The sequence below is a fragment of the Lithobates pipiens genome, unplaced genomic scaffold (genome assembly GCF_037356315.1).
Source record: "Lithobates pipiens isolate NorthernLeopardFrog02 unplaced genomic scaffold, aLitPip1_a1.2 Scaffold_16, whole genome shotgun sequence".
NCBI classification, from domain to species: domain Eukaryota; kingdom Metazoa; phylum Chordata; class Amphibia; order Anura; family Ranidae; genus Lithobates; species Lithobates pipiens.
Window position 1 is genome coordinate 645,862,621 of NW_027507748.1, and position 25,201 is coordinate 645,887,821.

Genomic DNA, 25,201 nt, shown 5'->3' on the forward strand with positions numbered 1-25,201 from the left:
CTTCTTACTACTACTTATCACAAAAACCCACAAGAGAGGAGCTGTCCCATGTAGTTCTATGACTGCACAGAGCTCAGCCAACCCCTATCTAATACTAACACAGTCACATCCCAGGAATAATCTTCAGGACCGCTCTGTGTAATGTCATCCCAGCACAGGATCACACCGCTTTTACTTTCATTTAACAGCCCTTGTCTTCCGCCAGCTTCATTCCACTTCCGGGTGTACAAACATGGCAGCTCCCGTGTGCAGCCTCACGTGATCAATGCTGCACAGCTCCCTGTAACGTTCTGCGGTCCTTGGAGGATCGCACTTTACGATTGTAGAGTGATGGCGGCGTACGAGGGCAGTTTTGAAAGTGTGAGCAGTATAGAGGAGAAGAAGGAGAGTAAGAGGAGAGCCCGGGAACAGAGGTTGGCCCAGGTAATGTGGGAAGCCATCTATAACATTACATAGGGTAAAGGGGAGCATCCATAACCGCCCTCCACCTGCTGAGGGGGGCCACCAACCCTCCACCCTGCAATACAGCCCTCCGCCTACAGAGGGAACCCTCAGTCCTCCACCCTGCAATACAGCCCTCCGCCTACAGAGGGAACCCTCAGTCCTCCACCCTGCAATACAGCCCTCCACTTACAGAGGGAACCCTCAGTCTTCCACCCTGTTATGGAACCCTCAGTCTTCCACCCTGCAATACAGCCCTCCACCTACAGAGGGAACCCCAGTCTTCCACCCTGTTATAAAGCCCTCCACTTACAGAGGGAACCCTCAGTCTTCCACCCTGTTATATAACCCTCCACCTACAGAGGGAACCCTCAGTCTTCCACCCTGTTATATAACCCTCCACCTACAGAGGGAACCCTCAGTCTTCCACTTTGTTATACAGCCCTCCACCTACAGAGGGAACCCCAGTCTTCCACCCTGTTATATAGCCCTCCACCTACAGAGAGAACCCTCAGTCTTCCACCCTGTTATACAGCCATCCACCTACAGAGGGAACCCCAGTCTTCCACCCTGTTATACAGCCCTCCACTTACAAAGGGTGCCACTTGACATCCACCCACCAACACCAACCTCTTTTGCAGCAAACAATATGAGTCTCCAGTCCTCCATTTTTAGTAATAAAAACCTTTCCAGCCTTCCACCCCAAAATACTTGCTCCACACCTACAGAGGAAGTCTTCTCCACCCACTAATACCTGCGTCTCCAGACTCCTGTCCTCCACCCAGCAATACCAACCTCCCCATCTTCCCACCAAAGAATATTAGACCTCTATCTCAAGAGGGGGCCTCCGGTCCTCCACCCAGCAATACCAACTTCTCCAACCTACAGAGGGAGCTTCCTGTCCACCTTCCATCAATACCCACTAGCTTTATATTCTCCACCCAACGATGCCAGCCTCACCTGCTTCATACCATACACCAATATATCAAATATAATATGACTGACCTCGGACTCAGCAATAGTGAATACTGGCATCCCCAGAAATATCAGCATTTAGTGGCCGAATCAAACACAACTGGCATTTCATTCCCAGATGTGCAGCTCGCTGTTCTCAGAGGAGAATCCTTTGTCCTTTATGTGTAGATAGACCCCTCACCTGGGCAGTTCACGCTCTTGTGTTGGGCCATGGGGTATGACCCCATGTTGTGTAGGTCTATGAGTCTTTGCTGCAATGGATTACAACTATCACTCTGATTTTGTTTGAGCTTTTTACCTTTCAGGTGTTCAGTGCTCCATTTAGGGCCCTGGTGCCTTATACTGGGCCCCCGTGCTGAGCTTCTAGTGGGTTCCAGCATGCGTTTATACTGCATCTGCTTGCGGTCAGTTGTGGCCACCAATAACCACTAAACTTAGAGGAATCAATTAACTGCTGGAATTCCAAACCTGTTGCAGAGTGATCCATAGCAGCAGAATGCAATAGTTCGGCATTGGATTTAAAGGGGAATTGCTACAATGTAACCATTGATGTCATTGGAAATTCCTTGTTTAATTATAGGGCGGAGGTGATCGATCTATGCTTTGCTTATCCCTGCTACAACAGATCACTGCAGTGATGATCGATTGCATGTTAATAATAGCAGAAAATGTCAAATTATTGATGGCTATTGTATAATTTTATGACCACCCACCTAATATTGAGCAGGTTCCTTTTTTGCCACCAAAACAGCCCTGATCCGTCAAGGCATGGACTCCACCCGACCTTTGATGGTATGCTGAGGTATCTGGCACCAAGCCATCAGTTGCAGATCCTTTGAGTCTTGTAAGTCGTGAGGTGGGGCCTCGTGGATTGGACTTGGTTTTTCCAGCACATCCTACAGATGCTCGTGATTGAGATCTGAAGATTTTGGATGCCAAGTGAACACCTCAAACTTCTTGTGTTACCTAAACCGTTTTTGAACCATTTTTGCAGTGTGGCAGGGCCTATGTTTCCTGCTGTAGGAGGCCACTGCCATCAGGGAATACCGTTTCCTTGAAGTATTATACTAGGTCAGCAACAATGTTTAGGTCGGTGGTATGTATGAAAGTTACATCCACATGAATAGCAGAGCCCAAGACTTCCCAGCGGAACATTGCCCAAAGCATCACACTGCCTCCACCGGCTTGCCTTCTATCCATAGTGCACCCTGGTGTAGTCTCTACCCCAAGTAAGCGACACACACACACCCGGGCAGCCACATGATGTAAAAGAAAAGATGATTCACCAGACCAGGCCACTTTCTTCCATTGCTCTGTGGTCCATTTCTGATACATACTCACATGCCCATTGTAGGTGCTTATGGCTGTGGACATGGGTCAGCATGGACACCCTGACTGGTCTGCGACCACGCAGTCCCATACATAACAAACCACAATGCCAATTTTTTCTACTTTCAACACATCAACTTCAGGGACAACATATTCACATGCTGCCTAATATGTCCCACCCACTTTCAGATGCCATTGTAACAAGGTAATCAATGTTTTACCCGTCAGTGGTCATAAAGTTATGACTGAATAATAGGGATACACCAATATATCGGCCACTGAAAATGGGGTTATCAGCGTTTTGACAATTAGAAAAAAGGGTGATAACAGCCGCCGAAAAAAGTGTGCAATTTTGCTGTGATGATAGCGCGTTTTTGGTGCAGTTTTCATAGGTCATGTGACTTAAAAACTTAACACGGTGCGTTTTTTTAAGTGTTTTTACGTGTTTTCAATGCATTTCAATGGGGAGGTGCGTTTTCTGAGGAAAGCAGACCTGTCACTGCTCTAGCTATCTCAAGGGATGTTGTTCATCCCTTGTGATGGCAATAAAGTTGTTTAAAAACAAAATTACAGTCGCAGTACAAAACAAAAAAAGTAAATTAAATAATAAAAAATAAAATAAAATTCCCCCCCACCCACTCTCCAGGGTGTGCACCACACATGCGAGGTATTACCACAAACGTTAGTGTGAGAGCAATAATTCTAGCTCCATACCTCCTGTGTAACGCTTAACCGGTAACCTGTAAAGGCTTCTAAAGCGTCACCTAGGGAGATTTTTAAGTACTGTAGTTTGGCGCCATTTCGCGAGTGTGCACAATTTTAAAGTGTGACATATTGGGTATCTGTTTACTCGTAATATAGCGTAATATCATCTTTTATATTTTAATAAACAATTGGGTATTATATTGTGTTTGTGTGCATAACATATCTGTAAAGCATGTAAAAAAAATTGCTTTTGATAATGCAATGTACTATTATATTGATTACCTAACTTTATTATTCGCTTATGGTTTATACTGGGCCTACGATCTGACTTTATGATATTCCTTACTACTGGCCCTGATGTCTGTTTACTTTTTTCTTTTGTATACAAATCTTTTTCTCAATAAAAATATTGTGAAAGTTGCATTTTGAAAAACCGTTCCGCCATTACCGTGTGATATAAAAACACCCACCATTTTATCCAGTTCCGGACCACCCCATAACAAATACACAGTTTCCTGTGCAGGATCGTGTGTGTGTGTGTGTGTGTGTGTGTGTGTGTATATATATATGTATGTATATATATATATATATATATATATATATATATATATATATATATATATATATATATGTGATTCTGTACTACAGGGGGTGCACGTGTGTGCCGCTGGTTTGGCGTGCTTCTGCAGCCTGATCTGTGAATGTTCGCTGGCACTCGCTGATCGTCGGTAAAACACACAGAATGGAAATCTGCCTATGTAAACAAGGTAGATCTCTGTTCTGACAGTGGGGAAGGGATGGATTTTGTGTCCTTGCAAAGCAGGAAATAAAATCCATCACATCCCACTGTGGCAGCACGCAGGTAAAGTCACCTGGTTGTATCCAGGATGGGAAATATGTGTGCCCTAGATTCAGGCTTTATGCAGACCTTTACAATTAGAGGGGAAGAGTTAATGAGCCCAGCTGAAGTAAGTGGGCTCATTAAGACCTCTACAAAAAACCCCAGCATGCTTAGGGAGATGCTTCATCCTGGAACCAGTTTTGTGTTGTATAGACTGGGGAGTGTGATATCTGTTCTGTGCGGTGAGTTAACGCCTGTGTGGCAAACCTCTACAACAGAGACAGGGACTGGTGCAGCACAAGGCTGCACTCAGTTGTTAGACAGGGAATCTAAGTGTGTAGTTAGAGGTCAAGCTGACCAGGATTTATTTTCATGTTTTATTTTTTGTTTGGCTGTTATATGTATCACTGCATGTAGCATAAATAAACTGCATCTTTTGTTTTTTGCACCTACAACGCTGTCTGCTGTGCCTGATTTTGTGTTGTGAACCCATCCAGGGGGTCACACACACCCGCTGCCGAGCTAACCCCTCGCAGCACATACGTGTCACAAAAACACTAGCAGGGCACACAACCCTTTGATCACCCTCGATTTTAACCCCTTCCCAGCCAATGTCATTAATACAGTGACAGTGCATATGTTTAGCACTGATCACTGTACTAGTGTCAGTGTGCGCCACAATATCGCAGTCCCGATATAAGTCGCTGATCACCGCCATTACTAGTAAAAAAAAAAAAAAAAATCAACAAATAAAAGTTTCATAAATATATACCATAGTTTGTAGACACCATAACGATCACATAAACCAATCAATATAGGCTTATTGGGATTTTTTAGCAAAAATAGAATACATTTTGACCTAAATTTATAAAGAAAGTTGACTTTTAAAAACATTTCTTATTGGACATGTTTTATAGCAGAAAGTAAAAAAAGTTTTGTTTTTCGTTTATAGCACAAAAAATAAAAAATGCGGTGATCAAATACCACCAAAAAAAAGCTCTATTTGTGGGGAAAAAAGAAAATCAATTTTGTGTACAGTGTTGCCGCTTAATTGTCGGGTTAACCACTTTCAGACCGGACATTTTGCTGGCTTAAGACCAGACCACTTTTTGCGATTCGGCATTGCGCGGTCTTGCGACATGGCTCCCAAACAAAATTGACGTCCTTTTTTTTCCCACAAATAGAGATTTCTTTTGGTGGAATTTGATCACCTCTGCGTTTTTTATTTTTTGTGCTATAAACAAAAAAAGAGCGACAATTGTCCTTTTTGCTATAATAAATATCCCCCAAAAATATATAAAAAAACATATTTTTCTCAAGTCATCTTCCAGGACGGCACACCTGAGAGATGAGAGGCTCCTCCCTACAGGAAACACAATCAATCGACAGCTGTTTTAAGTCCCCACCCTTCCCCTTGATCCTCAGTTTTTGATTGTGTTTCTCCCTACACAGCGAAACTGTTTGTTTTTTTCCAAATGACCCGAAGCCTGGGGCTGGTGGTCTCCCCCTGGGAGCCAGACCACAAGCCTGGGAAGCCTCTGGGTCTGGTAGGATATTCTTGTCCTTCCTGGGGGGTTCCCCTATCTTTTCCTCAGGGCGGGCAGCAGAAATTGGAAGAGCCCCCCTGAGAGCTGAAGGACCCTGGGTACAGTGGTGTACCCAGAACTTCAGGGGCCATTATCCTGTCTCCCCCCTCCTTACCTGTACAGGTGGCTGTTCAGACGGGGGTGCTGGCCATCGGTTCTTTCCAGGGGGCTTGTCCCCGACTCCTGGGTCCCCGGTAGCTCGCGTGGGCTGCCGGAGAGGGCGTGGCAACAAGCACCCGCGTCATTTTCAAACTTCGGGAAAATGGCAGCGGCGTTCTTACCCAGGAGGGAAGGCTGAGAGTCAGTAGGAGCAGGCGCCCACATCCTCCTTTCTCTAGAGCGAGGAGGCACCAGTTTACTACGGTGGATGTCTGCCTTAACCACCTCAGATATGAAGATGGGAATGAGGAATGGAAGGCATTGCCCCCCCCCCCCCCCCCCCATGTATATAGACTGACTTCCCTATGGGGACAGCAGTTGGGGGGGGGGGGGAGCACTTTGGCGGCTATCCTCCTTGCGTGTGGACCATAAGGATGGAAAAGCAAGCCCGCTGGCTGTGGCAAAAAGAGGAAGACGACAACGGTGAGTACTTTACTTTCCTTTTGCCGTGGGAATTTAGCTGCAAAATCCCCAATTCCAGCCAGAGGGTTCCTGGGCATTTGAGATCTCACCTGGGGTCTGGATTCAAATAGCCCTTAAGCTTCTGCTAAAAACACCAGCCGCAGCTCCCTCTTACATCAGAGAAGCTGTATGGTGGACAGGTGGTGCAGAGGAACGAGTGTGCCTAAACCACCTCAGATGAGAAAGAGGTAGGTAGGCCATTGCTCCCCCTTCCCCGTGTATATACTGACTGGTGCAGTGCAGAACTTGGGGTCGGGATACAAATAGCGCAGACGCCACTGCTAAAACCACCAGCCACAGCTCCCTCTTACAGCAGAGACACTGTGGTTATCGCAGCAGTAGGTTGCCAGCCTCTCCCTACATGCCCAGTTGTGGTACATTTAGTAGGGATGAATATAGCGTACAGAGGGGACCTGGTAGATACAAAGTTACTTACAGGCCAGGTATACCACTGAACAGGTTATTAATTGGGCAGTGGTTGGTGGATTCAGAAGCTCCCCTGGTCAGCAGGTGCACTAGGTTACCGGCCCTATTAGCCCAGCTGCTAGGAATCTGAAGTTGCTTCATAATGTTTAAAAGCTGACCTAACATTCAAGGATGGGCAGAGACCAAGCTACTGTGTGGCACAGTAGGGGTTCCCTTGTCACAGATCCTCCTTTTGGGGGTTGCCTGCTATAGTTAACTTTCATAAGCTCCAACCTCCCACTCCACCTTTACACTGTGTTTATATTATAATGTAGGAGGTAAGAAGAAACTTTTTTTTTTTTTTATTGGTTTGGGCTACAATCCACGCAGTGGCAGATCTAAAGGCGATTCACCATAGATCGCTCCCTACATCCTTTTAATTGAGGATTTTCTGTGCAAACCTATGCAAGAGCTACATAATTAATTGTTTGAAGCCTGCAAATAGCTATTTACCTCCCAGGCTAAACTGGTAACCACCTCTTCTAGAGAGGTCTTAAATTGGTCTCTAGGGCTGGGCTCATTGAGACTTTAGTTGCTAATCAGCACTACCTGGATATGTGCTGGCTAGCGTTTGCTCAGTCTATGGAGGTAAGGTAGGACAACAACTACTACTAATAGTAGGGTGTCCAACCATTTTAGGATCTGTTCCTTCTCTGGTGGTGAAGGTTTGGTATCTACAGCCCAGACTATGCCTATGAAATAAATTGCCTGTTGGTTATTTCATAAAGGGATAGACCATGACTCCTCATTGGCTGCACACCAGTAGACCTCAGTAGTGAAGGTTTGTGCTTGCTGGGATGTTTTTGTGGCACAGCAGAAATACACATTGAGATTTGTGACATCTCTGCTTATAAGGGCTATATTGCTGTACATCAGAAATGCACTGCACTGAAGCTTGTTTGCTGTCCTTTATATACTAAAGGTACTGCTTTGTTTGGCTACAGATCAGAAAAATACAACAGTGAAGGTGGTCTGTACTTTCTGGTTTTGTGTTGCACAGCAGAAATGCACATCATTGTGTCTGGTGACATCTCTGCTCATAATGGTTATATTTCTGCACATCAGACATACACAAGATTGAGGTCTGTCTGTGGGGCTTTGTGTCCTGTTTTACTGCCTTGTTGGTTACTTATCAGAAAGGCAGCAGTGAAGTCTGATGGTCCTGATTTGCGTGGCGCTGTGCTGATTCAGACAGTGCTATTAACAGCAATGGCTGCCGAGTTTAAACATGCGATTTGACATGTTGAGTCGCATGACAAATCATTTCAATATGGATGTGCTATCTCTATTCATAGTGTTTTATTGTTGCACATCAGATTTATACAGCATTAAGGTCTGTGAGGTTTTGTGTCCTGTATTACTGCCTTATCAGAAAGGCAGCAGTGAAAATTGATGGTTCGAATTTGTTGGGCTACATAGTAGAAATACAAATTGAACCCCTGCCAGGTGTAGTACATATACTGCCTTTGGTAATCCATGTAGCACCACAAAGTGGTGTTGTGCTGATTTTAGCCATGCGATTTGACATGTTGAGTCGCAAGGCCAAATCGCTTCAATATGCATGTGCTATCTCTATTCAGAATTGTTATATTGTTGCACATCAGACATATACAAGATTGAAGGTTGTCTGTCCTTTTATGTCTTGCATATACTGCCTTATTGGCTGCATATCAGAAAGGACACAGCAGTGAAGGTTGCTTGTCTTTTTCTGATTTTGTTTTTGCTGCTCAGCTGAGAGACACATTGAGGATGGTGGCCTCTCTGCTCAGTATTGGTATATTACTACACATCAGACATACACAAAGATTGAATGTTTGTGTCCTGTATGTCCTATATTTACTGCCTTATCGTTTGTATATCAGGCTAAGCAGTGTTTCTCATGGATCTACCTTTCTGCATCTTAGGGATACACAGCAGGGGTTTGTTGGCTGCAATCCTCCAGGGGGTCACAGCATTGGGGACCCCTTACTTGTTCGACCTGAAAATTGCTATTTGTTTTTTTTTCCCTGCGACCTGTGTAATCTTGAGGTCTGTGGATCCAGGAATCAGGGACTGCTGGTGTCGCACAGACACAAATGGTACCCATTGGAAGCCATAGTATATGACTTCTCATGCGTCTTGCAGTCCCAAGTCGCAGGTTGGGTCGCACGGGTGTGGGAACCCTAAACTTATCTGTCCCTTCTGATTGAGGTTTTGCTACACAGCAGGAATACTCATCATGGCGTTTATTGTTTTATTTTGCAGCAGACCAGAAAGATTGCAGCTGTAAAGGCTGTCTGTCTTTTTCCTCAGTGTCTGCTTTTATGTTGTTGCACAGCAGAAATACTCAAGATTGAAGCTTGTTGGTGCTTTCTGTTTCAGAAAAACACAATGCTGCAGGTTGCTTGTGTCCTTTCTCAGTGTTGGTTCTATCTGAACTACACTACAGAAGTGCATGACAGAAAGGATTGTCTTGTGTTCCATATTTTTCCCTGTGGCATAGCAGAAATGCACAACACGGGAGTTGGTGTTCATATTAATCTTATAACTGTGGTGGTTTGTCAGAAATGCACAACATAGAAGTTTGGGTCTTTCTGTCTTTATAGCCTTGTTTTGCTGTACATAGGTAAAGCACAACAGTAAAGGGGGTTCCTGTCCTTTCCGTATTTATATATCAGTTATGACCTAGCTAGCTGCACTAAAGAAATACGCAGCATTTAGGGTTTGCTTGAGTCTTAATGTTTTTACATCTTGGCAGCACATCAGAAAACCAGACTATGAGGACTGTTTGTCTACGTTGAGGTTCAGATTTGGGTCTCTTCCCATATTTGATATATTGGTTTAGCTAGTCACACTCAGGCACACAACATTGTTGTCTATGCTTGTGTCCTTTCTGTCTAAATCTATTGTGCCGTGCCCACAATCTATGATCATTTTATTTGTGATATTATTAATGCATGTATCACCTTTTTGTATTTCAGCCTTCTTTTCCATGGAGGGGCCAGGAGTTCGGGCTGCAGCTGCCACATGTCAGAAAACCTTGACCACTTGCATTCAGGGATGCCAGAAGCATTTCCTAGGGTTGAAGCCCTGTAGGGTTATGGGACACTGGAGGAAGGGGATAATGAATCGCCCTGTTTAGTAAGAACTTGGAGAGTTCTGTTCAGAGGAGTATTAGGGCCTGAGGATGAAGTATAAAGATGTATACCCGATCGAATAGGTTTCGGCTTGGTGCATGGCCTTCATTTTGCCCTTTTAGCAAAACTAGACATAGCAATATGGGTAGTCTACTCCTGCTAGGGACTTTAACCTCCTGAAGAAGGCTCTCAGGCGTAAGTAAGGACATAGATTGGGCGTGCCTTAAACCCAGGGTTCAAGCTTCTGTTAATCTATTTCCCTTAAGTAGGCTTCCCTTTAGTCTTTTGCTGACATAAAGATAAAAAGGAAGCAGTTTTATTTCCCTCAACAGGATAGTGTTAAGACAGGCCCTCTTATTGATTAATGTAGTGTCCTTGTCTTACACAGGTCTCTTATTTATCTTTTTAGTGGTTCTAAGTAGCACCTACAGGCATAATAGGCCATGGTTGTTAGATGTGTGAGATAGGCAACATTGCTAACCTACAAGTTTAACATGTTTTCTGATTCCATTTTTAAGAGCCCATTTCACCTAGATACTGCATCTGAAGCGGAAAAGGCAGGAACATCTGTGGAGCAGACCTGCAGATCAGCCGCATGATCCAGCTAACATGCCTTCATCAAGCATATGAGCGTATGGAGTGGAGGTAAAGCTCACTGCAGAGCCAAGGTTCGCCAAGAGGGTTTTGCAGTGGCCCCACCCTAAGGTAGGCCTGAGGTACTTGTTTATCCTCTCAGGTGTGCCGTCCTGGAAGATGACTTGAGAAAAGTACCAGTTACTTACCGGTAACTGTCTTTCTGGGAAATCTTCCAGGACGGCAGGCCTACTTCCCGCCCGTTGGAGGAGGGAAAATTCTAGAACACTAGAAGGTGAGTACCTATGAGGAATGATTTTCCTTGTGAACCTGGTTCAGGAGTTACTTCTCTACAAACTGAGGATCAAGGGGAAGGGTGGGGACTTAAAACAGCTGTCGATTGATTGTGTTTCCTGTAGGGAGGAGCCTCTCATCTCTCAGGTGTGCCGTCCTGGAAGATTTCCCAGAAAGACAGTTACCGGTAAGTAACTGGTACTTTTTTCCTGTTTAGGCCGATATTCTTCTACATATTTTTGGTAAAAAAAATCGCAATAAGCGATTATTGATTGGTTTGTGCAACATTTATAGCGTTTATAAAATAGGGGATAGTTTTATGGCATTTTTATTAATAATTTTTTTTTGTTTTACTAGTAATGGCGGCGATCAGCGATTTTTATTTTATTTTATTTTGACTGCGACATTATGGCGGACACATCGGACATTTTTGACACATTTTTGGGACCATTGTCATTTAAACAGCAATCAGTGCTGGCAGTGAAAGGGTTAACCAGTGGGTGGCAGTGTAGGGATTAAGTGTGTCCTAGGGGCGTGTTACTAACTGTGGGGGGGGGCGTGGCTGTGTGTTAGTGAACACTGATCTCTGCTCCAATCACAGTGAGCAGAGATCAGTGTCACTTGTTGCTAGGCAGAACGGGGAGATGCTGTTTACTTCCGCATCTCCCCGTTCAGCCTCCCCGTGAGACGATCGCGGGTATCCCTCGACCGGACTCACAGGGATCCTGACCAGCATGTACGCGCGCCGCCGCCATTCTACCGATGTACATCGCTGTGTGCCGGTCGGGAAGTGGTTAAAGTAAACGCAACTGCAGCCTCAGTGGCACTGGACAGTTAATGAATGAGATAGTGCTCTGTGCTGTGCGGCTTCCTGTTGATTCACAGACTGAAACATAGTAAACAGTTTACTATGCTTCAGTTATGAATGAGTACAGTGAGTGTGTTCATTTAGAAAAGGAAGGGGCCGGTAAGTAACATATTAACAAGCCTCTTACCTCTACTATCCATTCTGAAACATCCTCTGCAGCAGCCAGAGGGAGAGGAGGGAAGCCAGCAGCACTGCAAAGGTGTGTGTGTGTGTGTGTGTGTGTGTGTGTGTGTGGGGGGGGGGGGGGGGAGGCGCAACATGGGGGGAAGCCCTAGGGCGAATTAGCCCAGCATGCAGTGATTAGGGTGTGCCCAGGCACATCTGGCACACCCCCTGCGCATGCCTATGTTAAGACCTCAGGGTTTTGATGTACCTAGTGAACTCTTTAGGGTGGAACTAAACCCATCAGTTTTAGACATGTGCACTGACAAAAAAATTTGTTAATTTTCGTTTTCGTTTCATCCTTTTTTTTAAATTCGGAAATTTTTGGATTTTTCACATTTCAATTTTTCGGATTCCTGAATTTTCGAATTTTGGATTTTTGGAATTCGGGAATTCAAAGATTTGAAAGTCCAAAAATGAGAAAATCTGGAAAAAAGAAAGAAAATCAGTTTAATAACTATTAAATTAACAAGTACGAATTTATCCGAAGAAATAATGAACGCGCATCTAAACAAATGGAATGGAACAAATCAATAATAATAAATAATAATAATAAAAAGGTTTTATTATTATTAGATTGTTAAGTTCGTAACTTCGGATGAATTCGTACTCGGTACGTTCACTAACAGACAAATTTGAAAGGGAATTCCAATACCTATAATTTAATAGTTGGTTATTATTTAGAATTAAACAGATTTTCTTTCTTTTTTTGAGATTTTCGAATTTCCATATTTTTGAATTTCTGAAAATCCGAAAATCCGAAATTCGTAAATTCATAATCTCGCAAATTTTGAAATTCGGAAATTGGGAAATTCGGTATTAGCAAATTTGTCAAAAAAAAAAAAAAAACGAATTTGGAACTAAACAAATTGCACATGTCTAGTCAGTTTTCTTATATACCGCATATACTCGGGTATAAGCCGACTTTTTCAGCACATTTTTTATGCTGAAAAATCCCTCCTTGGCTTTTACTTGAGTGTGGGTCTCCCGCTGTGTCCTGCAGTTTGGCGGCCGTCCACTGTAACAAAGCCCCGCCTCCTCGTCCGTGATAGGCGGAACACTGATACAATGCTGGGAAACTGAATCAGTGTTCCGTCTATCATGGATGAGGAGGAGGCGGGGCTTTGTTACAGTGGACGGCCGCCAAACTAAAACTGCAGTTGCATGACACAGCGGGAGACACCCGCTATTTGTAATCAAAGGTACAGGTGGGCACAGTGAGGCTGCAGTGGGCACAGTGAGGCTGCAGTGGGCATTGTTTACCAGTAGCTGCTGCATTTCCCACCGTAGGCTTATACTCAATGCGTTTTCCCATTTTTTATTTGGTAAAATTAGGTGCCTCAGCTTATACTCGAGTATATAGTGTACAGTAGGTGCCTCCAAAGCATATCGTGAATAAGTGTCACAGTTGCTTGTGGTCTCAACCAAACTGTCAAGTCATGAAAAGGCTGGTGGCATAACTAGCACACATGCAGCACCTTCAGATCAAGCAGAGGCTAAGATGGCAGCTTCCTTGGATAGGTGGGTCTCATTACACTTATAGGACTATACAGGCAACACTTATAAGCTAAGCATGCCTATCTGTGCTTTAGGACATGTACAGTGCACTTGAAGAGCACATAGCAGTTTGTGAAGAGGGAGTGTAATGGTGCTCACTCGCTTGTTTGTGCTTTATGTAGGCTAAAGAAGAATATGAAAAGGAAGAAAGCAGGAAGGAACAGAGGCGGCTGAGAGGAGAGGACACATGGATGCTGAATGATGTCTGCGAGCGCCTTTCACAGATAGAGCAGGTAATGTAAAACTTTGAATGCTAATAAATCATCAATAAAACATTATGATAAATACCAAAAATAGCATTGTTTGTGACTTCTCCATACAATATTGGGTAACGCCAACAGTGACAGCTTTGTCTTTCTGTTCTGGGTTCCACCTTGTCTTATAAGTAGAGGTCACATGATTAGTGTCATGGTTATGCAATAGAGTTGGTCTGCTTACCTGTTTCACAACCTTGCGGTGCACTCCTGATCCCTTCGGTGTGCATCTGTCACCTCGCCTCAAGGTGACCTGACAATTAGGCAAACCTAATCATCCGGGGGAGGTTGAAAAGGGGTTAATAAGATATGTATGGATCGCTCCTTTCCCCTTCTTTCTTCCTGAGACTAAGTGAATATCTAGGAAACTAGTGATTGAAGGCGGGATTCCACTTTAGGAGTATCCTTTTGAGGGTTTCCTCTCCCTCCCCCGCTGGTGGATTAGGTCAGATCTGCACACAGTTACACGTTGATATGATTATTATTATTATTCAGGATTTATATAGCGCCAACAGTTTGCGCAGCGCTTTACAATATGAGGGCAGACAGTACACTTACAATACAAATCAATACAGGAGGGATCAGAGGGCCCTGCTCGTTAGAGCTTACAATCTAGAAGGGAGGGTCAAGTTGAAACAAAAGGTATTAACTGTGGGGGGGATGAGCTGATGGAGAAAATGAAAATACAGTTAGGTGTGGGTGGGGTAGGCTTCTCTGAAGAGAAGTGTTTTCAGGGATCGTCTAAAAGCTAATAAAGTAGGAGATAGGCGGACAGATTGGGGTAGGGCATTCCAAAGGATTGGAGAGGCTTTGGAAAAGTCCTGGAGGCGAGTATGGGAGGAGGTGATGAGGGAGCTAGAGAGCAGGACGTCTTGAGAGGAACGAAGAGGACGAGTAGGTTGGTATTTAGAGACTAAGCTAGTGATGTAGCTGGGGGCAGAGTTGTGGATGGCTTCGTATGTAGTTGTTAGTATTTTGAATTTAATTCTTTGGCTGAGCGGAAGCCAGTGGAGGGATTGACAGAGAAGAGTAGCAGACACAGAGTGATTGGTAAGGTGGATGAGTCTGGCAGCGGCATTCCTAATGGATTGAAGAGGTGATAGACTATGTAGAGGTAAGCCAATGAGAAGGGAGTTGCAGTAGTCGAGGCGGGAGATGACCTGCGAGTGAATTAAGAGCTTTGTTGTGTCGTTGGTTAGAAAGGGGCGTATTTTGGAGATGTTGCAGAGGTTGAGGCAGCAGGATTTGGACAGTGATTGGATGTGTTGCTTGAAGTATAGTTCAGAGTTCAGGACTACACCTAGAACCTTGGCGTGAGGGGATGGGCTTATGGTTGTGCCATCAATTTTGACAGTGAGATCAGGGGAAGGGGCATATGGGGGAGGAAAAATTATAAGTTCGGTTTTGGATAGATTGATTTTGAGGAAGAGATGTGACATCCAGACTGATATATCTGATAGTAAATTAGTGATACGTGAGGAGACAGAGGGAGTGAGCTGAGGGGTAGAGAAATAGATTTGGGTGTCGTCAGCATAGAGGTGGTATTGGAAGCCGTGGGAGACTATCAGTTGACCCAGGGAGGAGGTATAGATTATAGGAGTGGTCCAAGAACAGAACCTTGGGGGACCCCAACAGAGAAAGGAAGAGGAGAGGAGGAAGTAGATTTGTAAGAAACGCTAAAGGTGCGGTTGGATAAGTAGGAAGAGAACCATCGTAGAGTAAGGTCACGGAGACCAAAGGTGTGGAGTTTTTTGAGAAGGAGGGGGTGGTCAACCGTATCAAAGGCAGCAGAGAGGTCCAGGAGGAGGAGTACAGAATAATGTCGATTGGTTTTGGCCGTTAGTAGACCATTTGTTAGTTTTAGGAGAGCAGTTTCTGTGGAGTGTTGAGGACCAAATCCAGACTGAAGGGGATCAAGAAGGCTATTATCAGCGAGGTGGACGCTCAGTCGGTTGTAGACCAGACGTTCGAGCAGTTTGGATAAAAAGGGGAGCAAGGAGATGGGGCGTAGGTTGTTAGGATTGGATGGGTCCAGTGAGGGTTTTTTAAGTATGGGTTTGACAAGTGCATGTTTTAGAGAGTTGGGGAAGATGCCAGAAGAGAGGGAGAGATTGAAGATCAGTTAGAGAGTGTAGCATAGAGCCAGAGGGTGAACGCAGCATTTGCGAGGGAACAGGATCCAGAGGGCAGGTGGTAAGGTGGACATTACCAAGTAGTTTAGCAACTTCGTCTATAGTGGTGGGGTTGAAAGAGGGAAGTAATGATTGTGCCTGTGGGCATGATGTGTAAAGCGTGGAGGGTATCAGAACAGTAGAGATCTCCGCGCGAATTGTATCAATCTTCTGTTTGAAGTGATTAGCAATCTCCTGGGCAGTGAGTGAGTTGGCGGGTGGAGGTAGTGGAGGACGAAGTAGAGAGTTGAAAGTAGAAAAGAGTTGACGGGGACGGGATGATAGGTTGCTGATGAGAGTGATAAAATAGTTCTGCTTGGCAGAGAGGAGGCTAGAATTGTAATTTTGGAGGGCAGATTTATATTGGTTGAAATCTCTCTGAGACTTGGTCTTGCGCCACAGGCGCTCATGAGCATGACTACGTTTTTTCAGACTTCTAGTGACATCTGTTTGCCAAGGTTGAAGGGGTCGGGGCTTGATTCTGTGTAGTGAGGGGGGCCAGTGAGTCCAGAGAGGCCAGAAGTGAAGTGTTGTAGACAAGTGGCTAGGTTGGTGCAGGATAGGGGTGAGATTTTGTCATAGAGGTTGTCGATAGCAGAGTAGAGAAGAGAAGGTTAGAGATGACGTAGGTTTCTGCGGGTAAATTTAATGCGGTTGGAGGGAGAGGAGGAGAAGGAGAGGGAGAGAGTGAAACTAATAAGGTGGTGATCAGAGAGAGGGAATGGATAGTTAGAGAGGTTGCATGGAGTGCAAAGGTGAGAGAAAACGAGGTCAAGGATATTGCCTTCGGAGTGAGTAGGAGCGTGTATCCACTGTTTCAGGTCAAAGGAGGAGGTTAGGCTGAGAAGTTTGGAAGGAGCAGAAGTGTTAGTATTAATAGGGATGTTGAAGTCCCCGAGAATGATTGTGGGGATTTCAGAAGAAAGAAAGTATGGTAGCCAGGCAGAGAAGTCATCAAGAAATGTTGATACTGGTCCAGGGGGCCTGTAGATCACTGCTATCCTTAGAGAAATTGGAGTGAAGAGACGAATGCAGTGTGCTGATGATATGATATGATGATATGATGATTTTATACTGGACTGGCTGGTTATTCCCTGATAATTTTATCCACTGCAGAATGCTTTCCTCAAGACGTGAATGCCACTTATGAAACGCGCGAGAAATCCTAGGTTTACAAATCTGTTTACTACAAAAATGCCAAAATGTGATTTATACAGTAGGTTCTATGCTATTGCTATGTAAAGCTGATCTCCAGCTTTAGTTTCAGTTTAAATAGTTTGTTCGGGCCAAGCTGGCTCAAAGGAACAATTTTCTTCACTAACATGCACTGCTACTGGGTGTGCTGTATAAACTGTTTGTAGCTGAGGCTACAGACAGTATACAGCACTATGTTCTGGGTAGGAGATGAGACCTTCCCGGGAACAAAATAGCATAGGTCTGAGCGGAGCTCAGCCATTCATTAGCAGCCTTGTATTCGATCAATGAATACACAGCGTCCTCTGGCCAGGTTGGAGAGTGTGACATCATTAGTAGAGCTGAGCGATTTTCTAATAAAAAATCTGCGTTTTTAAAAAACCTTGATTCACAATTCGAATCGAGGTTTTTTTTTTTTTGTTTTTTTTGATGGACACTGCACCGGTCCTGAGGAGCTGCGGGCAGTAGTTTTTAGGCGAGGGCCACGGCTTCAGCCTAGTCCATGGCGTCTGTCCTCGCGGAGTAAACTAAAGCCGCGGCCTCACCTAAAAACTCCTGCCCGCAGCACCTCAGAACCGGTGAAAAAAAAAAAAATCTAAAAAAATCGATTTGCTTACATTTTGAATCGATTTGACCTCTCAACTCGATTCAAGATTTAAATTGATTTTTTTTTCCCAGCCCTAATCATTAGCCCACCTCTCTGACTCAACCAAGCAGAGGAAGCTTTGTATTCATTGATAGAATACAAATTTGAAAAAATGTACCAGGAAGAGGGCAGTTGCCAATAGGGGCACCGCTCCTTTGTAATATATTGCAACCAAGCCATGTAATAGTGGGACTTTGATTTGTCACTCAAAATGGTAACACAATTATAAATTATTAAAGCTTTATTCCAACATATTAAAATACTATCAATATGGTGTTCACTTAAAAACAGTTTACAAAACGTATTGTTGCAGGATTCGCTGCATCATACAGTTATTGCGTACAAAGCATGAAAGCCACTTGATGTCAAAGTTGACACATTTTGCGCAATTCTCCGCTTTCTCAGGACTAAATGACCCCGGCTGATAGCACAGATATAAAAAAACTACAAATGCAAAACATATTTTAAATACACATCCTACAAATAATAATTCTTAAAATACACAAAAAGAAAAATACTAGAGTATTATGATATGCTATTCTATCCATCTTGAGGAGGGGTAAGACAGAAAAGGAAACAGGAAAAAAAAAAATAATTAAATTCATACAATAAATTCAAACGACTAAACAAAAATTATGTTATTCACCTCTGCCTTTTGAGAAAAAGCCCCCAGACTCCAAAACAAGGGGTTCAAAGAGGACCAGACACCACCCAAGTCTTCACTCAATAGAATACTAAGCTGCTAATGGCTGAGCGCTGCTCAGGCTGATGCTATTTTTATTCTGGGTGTGACACAGGGGCACGAGATGAGACGTTCCTGTAACACAACGATCTATATGGTAGGTAGCCTCAGCTACATACAGTTTATACAACATGCCCTACGGCCTCACATATTAGTGAAGGAAATAGTTAATTTTGGCCAGCTTGGCCCAAACAAACTATTTAAACTGAATCCAAAGCTGGAGGTCAACTTTAAAAAAAAACATACAAGAAAAGTAACATACAGCATCAACTTCCATACAATAATATGTGTACATAAAATGCAATTCTCAAGGGTGGGAGTACAGGTACTCTTAAAGAGAAAGGGGAGAGAAAAAATATATACAGTACATTAATAAACAAAATGTTCAACCCCTATAACTCCTACAGCCACCTGGAAGCTGTTCAACCTGGTATAACATTTTTTTTTAAATGTCCCCCCCCCCTTCCTAACTGGAGAGGAGTGTCCTTACCAAAACAACCAAAAGAAGCCCTTGTCGCATAATCCACCCAAACGAAAATAACCAGTGCTCAAAACTTGTATGACATCTCCCATACTCATGCAATTACATGACCACTGGATTATTGTAATAATAATAACAATCCCTCTCCCTCTTTTACGATTACACATTATCACGGACGTAGAAAAAAAGAAGCCTAAAACAGTTTTTTGGCAGCGTTTATCTCCTCGTCCTCAATGACTTTGAGGGGACATAACAGGGGATTGCATACATTTGGGAGATTGAAAGTATCAGCCATAAACTTCGTTACCCGGAACCACAAAGGCCTTACCCTTGAACACTCCCACACCATATGGATAAAAGTACCCTCACACTTTTACTGGGCCACAGGGCAGAATTCCAACATAATGACCCCAACCACACCTCCAAGATGACCACTGCCTTGCTAAAGAAGCTGAGGGTAAAGGTGATGGACTGGCCAGCACATCTCCAGACCTAAACCCTATTGAGCATCTGTGGGGCATCCTCAAACGGAAGGTGGAGGAGCGCAAGGTCTCTAACATCCACCAGCTCAGTTATATCGTCATGGAGGAGGGGAAGAGGACTCCAGTGGCAACCTGTGAAGCTCTCGCCATACCCAAGAGGGTTAAGGCAGTGCTGGAAAATAATGGTGGCCACACACAATATTGACAGTTTGGGCCCAATTTGGACATTTTCACTTAGGGGTGTACTCGCTTTTGTTGCCAGCGTGTTTAGACATTAATGGCTGTGTGTTGCATTATTTTCAGGGGACAGCAAATGTACACTGTTATCCAAGTTGTACACTCACTATTTTACATTGTAGCAAAGTGTAATTTCTTCAGCGTTGTCACATAAAAAGATATAATATATTTTAAAAAATGTGAGGGGTGTACTCACTTTTGTGAGATACTGTGTGTGTGTATATATGTATATATAAAATATATATATATATATATATATATATATATATGCCAGTATGGTGGCCTGAATTTATGGCAGGAGCCCGAAGGGTATTTAGGCAGCCCGCTTGCCCATGCTCTTTGTCGGTTCCAGTGCGCGATTCATTACGTCAGTAGGCCGACTCTTCAGCTCACTTCGTGTTCATGAGTCTGTTTTCTTTATCAAACATCATGGGACACAGAGCCATAGTAGTTACTATGTGGGTTATACAGGCCACCTTTTAGGAGTACCTCCAGTTTTTCGCTAGTGTCTTAGGTGTTGATCACAAGTAAAGATGTGCTATGCTGAGCTCCACTAGAGTAATCCTTTGGGGGCAAGCTGTGCAGCCGGATCCATTCAAAGTGTGTTTTCAGGCTGAATTGAATGGTGCCCGGGCCTCGTGGCAGAGGAAAACGAGATTTAGCCCGTAATGCTAGTCATTTGAGAGCTGGAGCCCGGGATCCAGCGCTTTTGGTTTTTTCAGCCATAAAGCTTCCTGGCGGTGTGATTTACGTGCCCAAGGGTGTGGATCCCCTGATAAAAAGGGGCCCTGGTCTTTTAAAGGTTTTTTAACGGAGCCCGCCGTGAGGGGTGAAGATTGGGTCTGTTGGTTTTACCACAGAATCCCTGCGGCAGAATAAGGTAAGTGGAGATTCCTAAGGAATTTTAAATTTTCTCCTTTAAAGAGGAAGTAAACCCTGATGAGTTTACTTCCTCTTTTTTTCCCTGCAAAGGTAAAGCATAATGGACTACTATGCATCGCATAGTAGCCCATTATGTGTCACTTACCTGACACAGGAGCCAGCGAAGTCGCCACTGTTCCCTGTAGTCCGCCGCATCCATCTTGCTGGTGGCGTCTCACAGCTCTGCCGAATGACAGCGGCGAAGCCGCGATGACGTCACTCCCGCGCATGCGCACGGGAGTCGCGTCTCGCAGCTCCGCCGCTGTCATTCGGCGAAGCCGCGATGACGTCACTCCCGCACACGGGAGTCGACAAATGTGGCAGCTCCATTCTTGGAACTGCCGCGTTTAGTGCGCCTGCGCGCCGCTGTCTACGGCGCATGCGCCGTAGACAGCGGTGCCCATTTTCGGGCAAATATCTCCTAAACCATATAGGTTTAGGAGATATTGCTTGGACCTACAGATAAGCCTTAATCTAGGCTTACCTGTAGGTCAAAGTGGTTTGTAAGGGTTTACAACCACTTTAAAAGTAAAAGTAAATGTTGTCATACCTAAAGTCACCACTGGGGGCTGTAAAGAACACATACCTTGTTCATGCTTTCCATAGAGCGCTTTGTGTCAACAGACACTACAGGCTTCCTCCGGCTAAGCAGTCCCAGGCCTCCGGTAAGATGTTGCAGGGGGGATTTTTTTCTAAACCCCCCCCACCTGGGCAGAAGCTCTTCCCCTCTACCGGATAGGTAGGGGGAAGCCCAGAACGATCCAGCGGATGCTGCTCCATTCTTCCACCGCCTCAGCACGGCTGTTTGCCATCTGCTCTCATCCTCGACACCCCCCCACACACACACACCAATTCCGTTGGATCTGAGGCCCACTCTTGCAGGTAAACTTTCTTTTTAAAAAGGAGGATGGGGGCGTGGTATGGAGAGGCATTGGCTTGCGGCAAAGTCCAGCGTGGGAGTGCATTATAAAAAGCTCCATTTTGCAGACTGCAGCTGACAGAGGGACACGAGCAGAAGGGGGCATGTAAGTGGGGACACAGGCATTCTGTTGGCACATTTACTGAGCATCAGGCTGAGCTTTGATAGCAGCTGCAGTTGCTGGACTATTTGCTCCAAGTAGTGGGTGCATTTTCTTCTCGCAGTACCTTTGCGTTTGTGCATCGGGCTATGGTCAGAATAGGAGGAAGAAACACCCCAAAAAAGGGCCTAAAAGAGTCTCCTTCAGGCTGTAAAGTCCCTAGTCTCATCTCTATAATGTCATCCTTCCCTGAAAGATCTGGGGTGGCTGGTCAGAATGAGCCATCAAATGTTGCAACTGTTTCCAACACTGCAGCCCCTGTCTATATTACTGAGGAGTTTTTTTCCTCAGCTTTGGTGAGAATGGAAGAAAGGTTAGTGGCTTTAATCGTATCTTCCCAGAATGGGAGGAAACACAACAGGTCCCCTACCACTACTCAGGACCCTCAAACAGAGGAACTGGGGGTGGGAGAAGATTAATTCTCATCAGGGGACCGTGAAGAGGCTGCAAAAGGGGAAATCCTTCCTACCAGTTACCTGGAAGGTGGTAGCAACAGATGCCAGCCTTTCAGCCTAATTTGGGCAGAAAACAATGTACCTTGCCTATTGACAGTCTTCATTCCAGAAATAGAAAATTGGCAGGCAGACTACTTGAGTCGTCAGCAGTTATTCCCAAAAGAATGGTCCCTTCACCCTGATATCTTCCTCGCAATATGCTGAAGATGGGAGATCCCGGACGTAGACCTGTTTGTGTCCAGGTTCAACAAGAAGATCGACAACTTTGTTTCAAGAACAAAGGATCCGCTAGCATGTGGAACAGATGCCTTGGTGGTCCAGTGGAATCAGTTATCACTGATTTATGCATTCCCTCCCAATTCTGCTGCTTCCACAACTTCTTCGCAGGAACAAGCAAGAAGGGAAGTTAGTGATTCTTGTGGCTCCAGCGTGGTCCAGAAGATCTTGGTATGCAGAGATTAAAGATGGCGATAGGGGACCCATTGACCCTACCATCATGGCCGGACCTACTCTTGCAAGGTCCGGTATTCCATCCTACCTTTTACAAATGCTAAATTTAACGGTTTGGCTATTGAGACCCACATTCTAAATAAGGATGGGCTATCAAGTTTGGTGATATCTACCTTGATTAATGCAAGGAAGCCGGTCTCTTGAATCATATATTATAGAGTTAGGAAGGCATATGTTAACTGGTGTGAATCCAGGGGTTGGCATCCCAGAAAGTATGTCATAGGTAGAATCCTTGACTTTTTGCAAATGGGGTTAGAGATGGTGGTGGCCTTGCGTACTATCAAAGGCCTGGTCTCGGCCTTATTGGTATTATTTCAATGACCGCTTTCTTCCCATTCTTTGGCCCATAACTTTATACAGGGGGCAACGCGGCTTAATCCACCGGTTAGGTCACCCCTGAAACCTTGGGATCTGAATTTAGTTCTGTCGGCATTACAGAAACCACCTTTTGAGCCGAAACGACATATTCCCTTGGTCCTTTTGACAAGGAAACTAGTTTTTCTGGTAGCCATATCTTCTGCAAGAAGGGTATCGGAGTTGGCTGCTCTTCCTTGTAAAGAGAATATTTAATTATTCACAAGGATAGAGTAGTATTGCGTCCTCATCCTAACTTTCTACCAAAGGTAGTGTCCGGTTTTCATCTAAACCAGGATATTGTTCTACCTTCGATTTTTCCAGAACCCGGTTCTACGGAAGAAGAATCGCAAAAATTTTCTTGATGTGGTGAGAGCAGTCAAGGTCTACTTGAAGGCGACTGCTGAGTTTCGAAAAACTGATGTTTTTGTTTGTGTTGCCTGAAGGTCCTAAAAGAGGACAGGCAGCATCAAAATCTATTTCTAAGTGGATTCAGCAAGTAATTTATTCAAGCTTATGGTTTGAAGAGGAAGATTCCACCCTTTCAAATAAAAGCACGCTCCACCAGGGCTGTTAGTGCTTCATCGGCAGTGCATCACCAAGCCTCCATGGCTCAAATCTGCTAGGTCTTCAGTCCATACATTTACCAGATTCTATCAGGTGGATGTAAAAAGGCATGAGGATATCACCTTTTGGGTGCAGTGTGCTGCAGGCAGCAGTATAGGTCCCCTGGTCTCATCGTGCCCTTCTTTTGTTGTGTGTCCCTCCCCTCAGTTAGCATTGCTTTGGGACATCCCACAAAGTAACTACTATGTCTCTGTGTCCCGTGATGTATGATAAAGAAAATAGGATTTTTATAACAGCTTACCTGTAATCTGTTCTTGGAGTACATCACGGGACACGGATACACTTCTTTAATACATGTATATTGCTTTGCTACAAAAACTAAGGTACTCCCAGTAATGTGAGGGGTTATATAGAGTTAACTTCCTGTCTTAGAGTGTCCATCACCTAAAGGTGGCCTATAACCCACATAGTAATTACTATGGCTCTGTTTCCCACGATGTACTCCAAGAAATTTTACAGGTAAGCTATTAAAACAAAAATAAAAATTTTCCCCGAATACAGTGTGTTGCGGTTGCTTATTCGTAGCTTTTCGTTTGCATTTCGCTCGCGGTTGCAGGTAGGAGTTGTTACTTTGCATTCGTATCATGTTCTAATCGTTGCTGTTCGTTGCATCTCCCATGTCGTGTGTTCAGTTCCCGCCGCGGAACTTGTGAATGGTTCATACATTGTTCTTCCCCCGTTACTTGCCAAAACAAAATAGTTTGTGTGCGCCATGCACGGCGCCACACCACATTCCTCGAATACGTTGCATAACCATTACAAACCGATGCGGACCCAGTCGCACGCCCATTGTTGCAGGTAGGATTCGTTACCATGTTTTGTCCTGTCAATTCGTAGCCACACGCAGTGTCACCCATACCATGTGTTCGGATCCCGCAGAGGAACTTGCAAATCATTTGTACGCACTTCTCTCATTCTATCTTCCACACCAAACTTTGTTGTTTTGCCTCGTGCAAGGTATCATACCACACCTTCCCGATACGTTGCACTCCCGCCACAGTCTGCTCATGGCTCACTGTCGCAGGTAAGATTTGTTACCACATTCTTTGTCGTATCAATTCATTACCATTCGTTGTCTCCCATGTTGTTTGTTAGTTCCCCCTACGGAACCTATGAATCGAACGGACATTGTCCTTATCGTTTATACTGCCCGCTTAGGTGTATGGTAAGCCACAACAAAAGCTAGGTGTTTATATCCTTTTCTCAGTAACTCTCATTCGTTGAGAGCCTGCAGCCAGGCAAAACTGTCTCTGCAGCCCAACACCCTTGTTGAGACCCTTGCAAAACGCAATATCGTCTCAACAAACATAAATCATTAATATAAAAAATCAATAAATAAATAAAAACCCTCTTTGCCACCACACAATCTTGGCCCAGCAACCTGACACCTCTTGAGACCCTTACAAACACGCAAATTGTCTCAGCAGCCTGACACCCTTGTTGAGAACCTTGCAAAGTCCAGCATTTCCTGTACTTTCTGGGCCCCAGTAAACCCTCAGTATCCTCAGCCCATGC

The 25,201-nt window shown here is 44.5% G+C and overlaps 1 protein-coding gene across 1 annotated transcript in view; it reads left to right on the forward strand.

Annotated features, from left to right (window-relative positions):
• Positions 1-208: 208 nt before the first annotated feature.
• The window catches only part of CWF19L2 (CWF19 like cell cycle control factor 2), a 339,825-nt gene continuing 314,832 nt past the window's right edge, over positions 209-25,201 (forward strand). The window contains exons 1-2 of the mRNA XM_077484334.1: positions 209-423; positions 13,656-13,766. Coding sequence (XP_077340460.1) covers positions 331-423; positions 13,656-13,766 — 204 coding nt within the window. The 5' untranslated portion in view covers positions 209-330. The remainder of the gene's footprint in view (positions 424-13,655; positions 13,767-25,201) is intronic.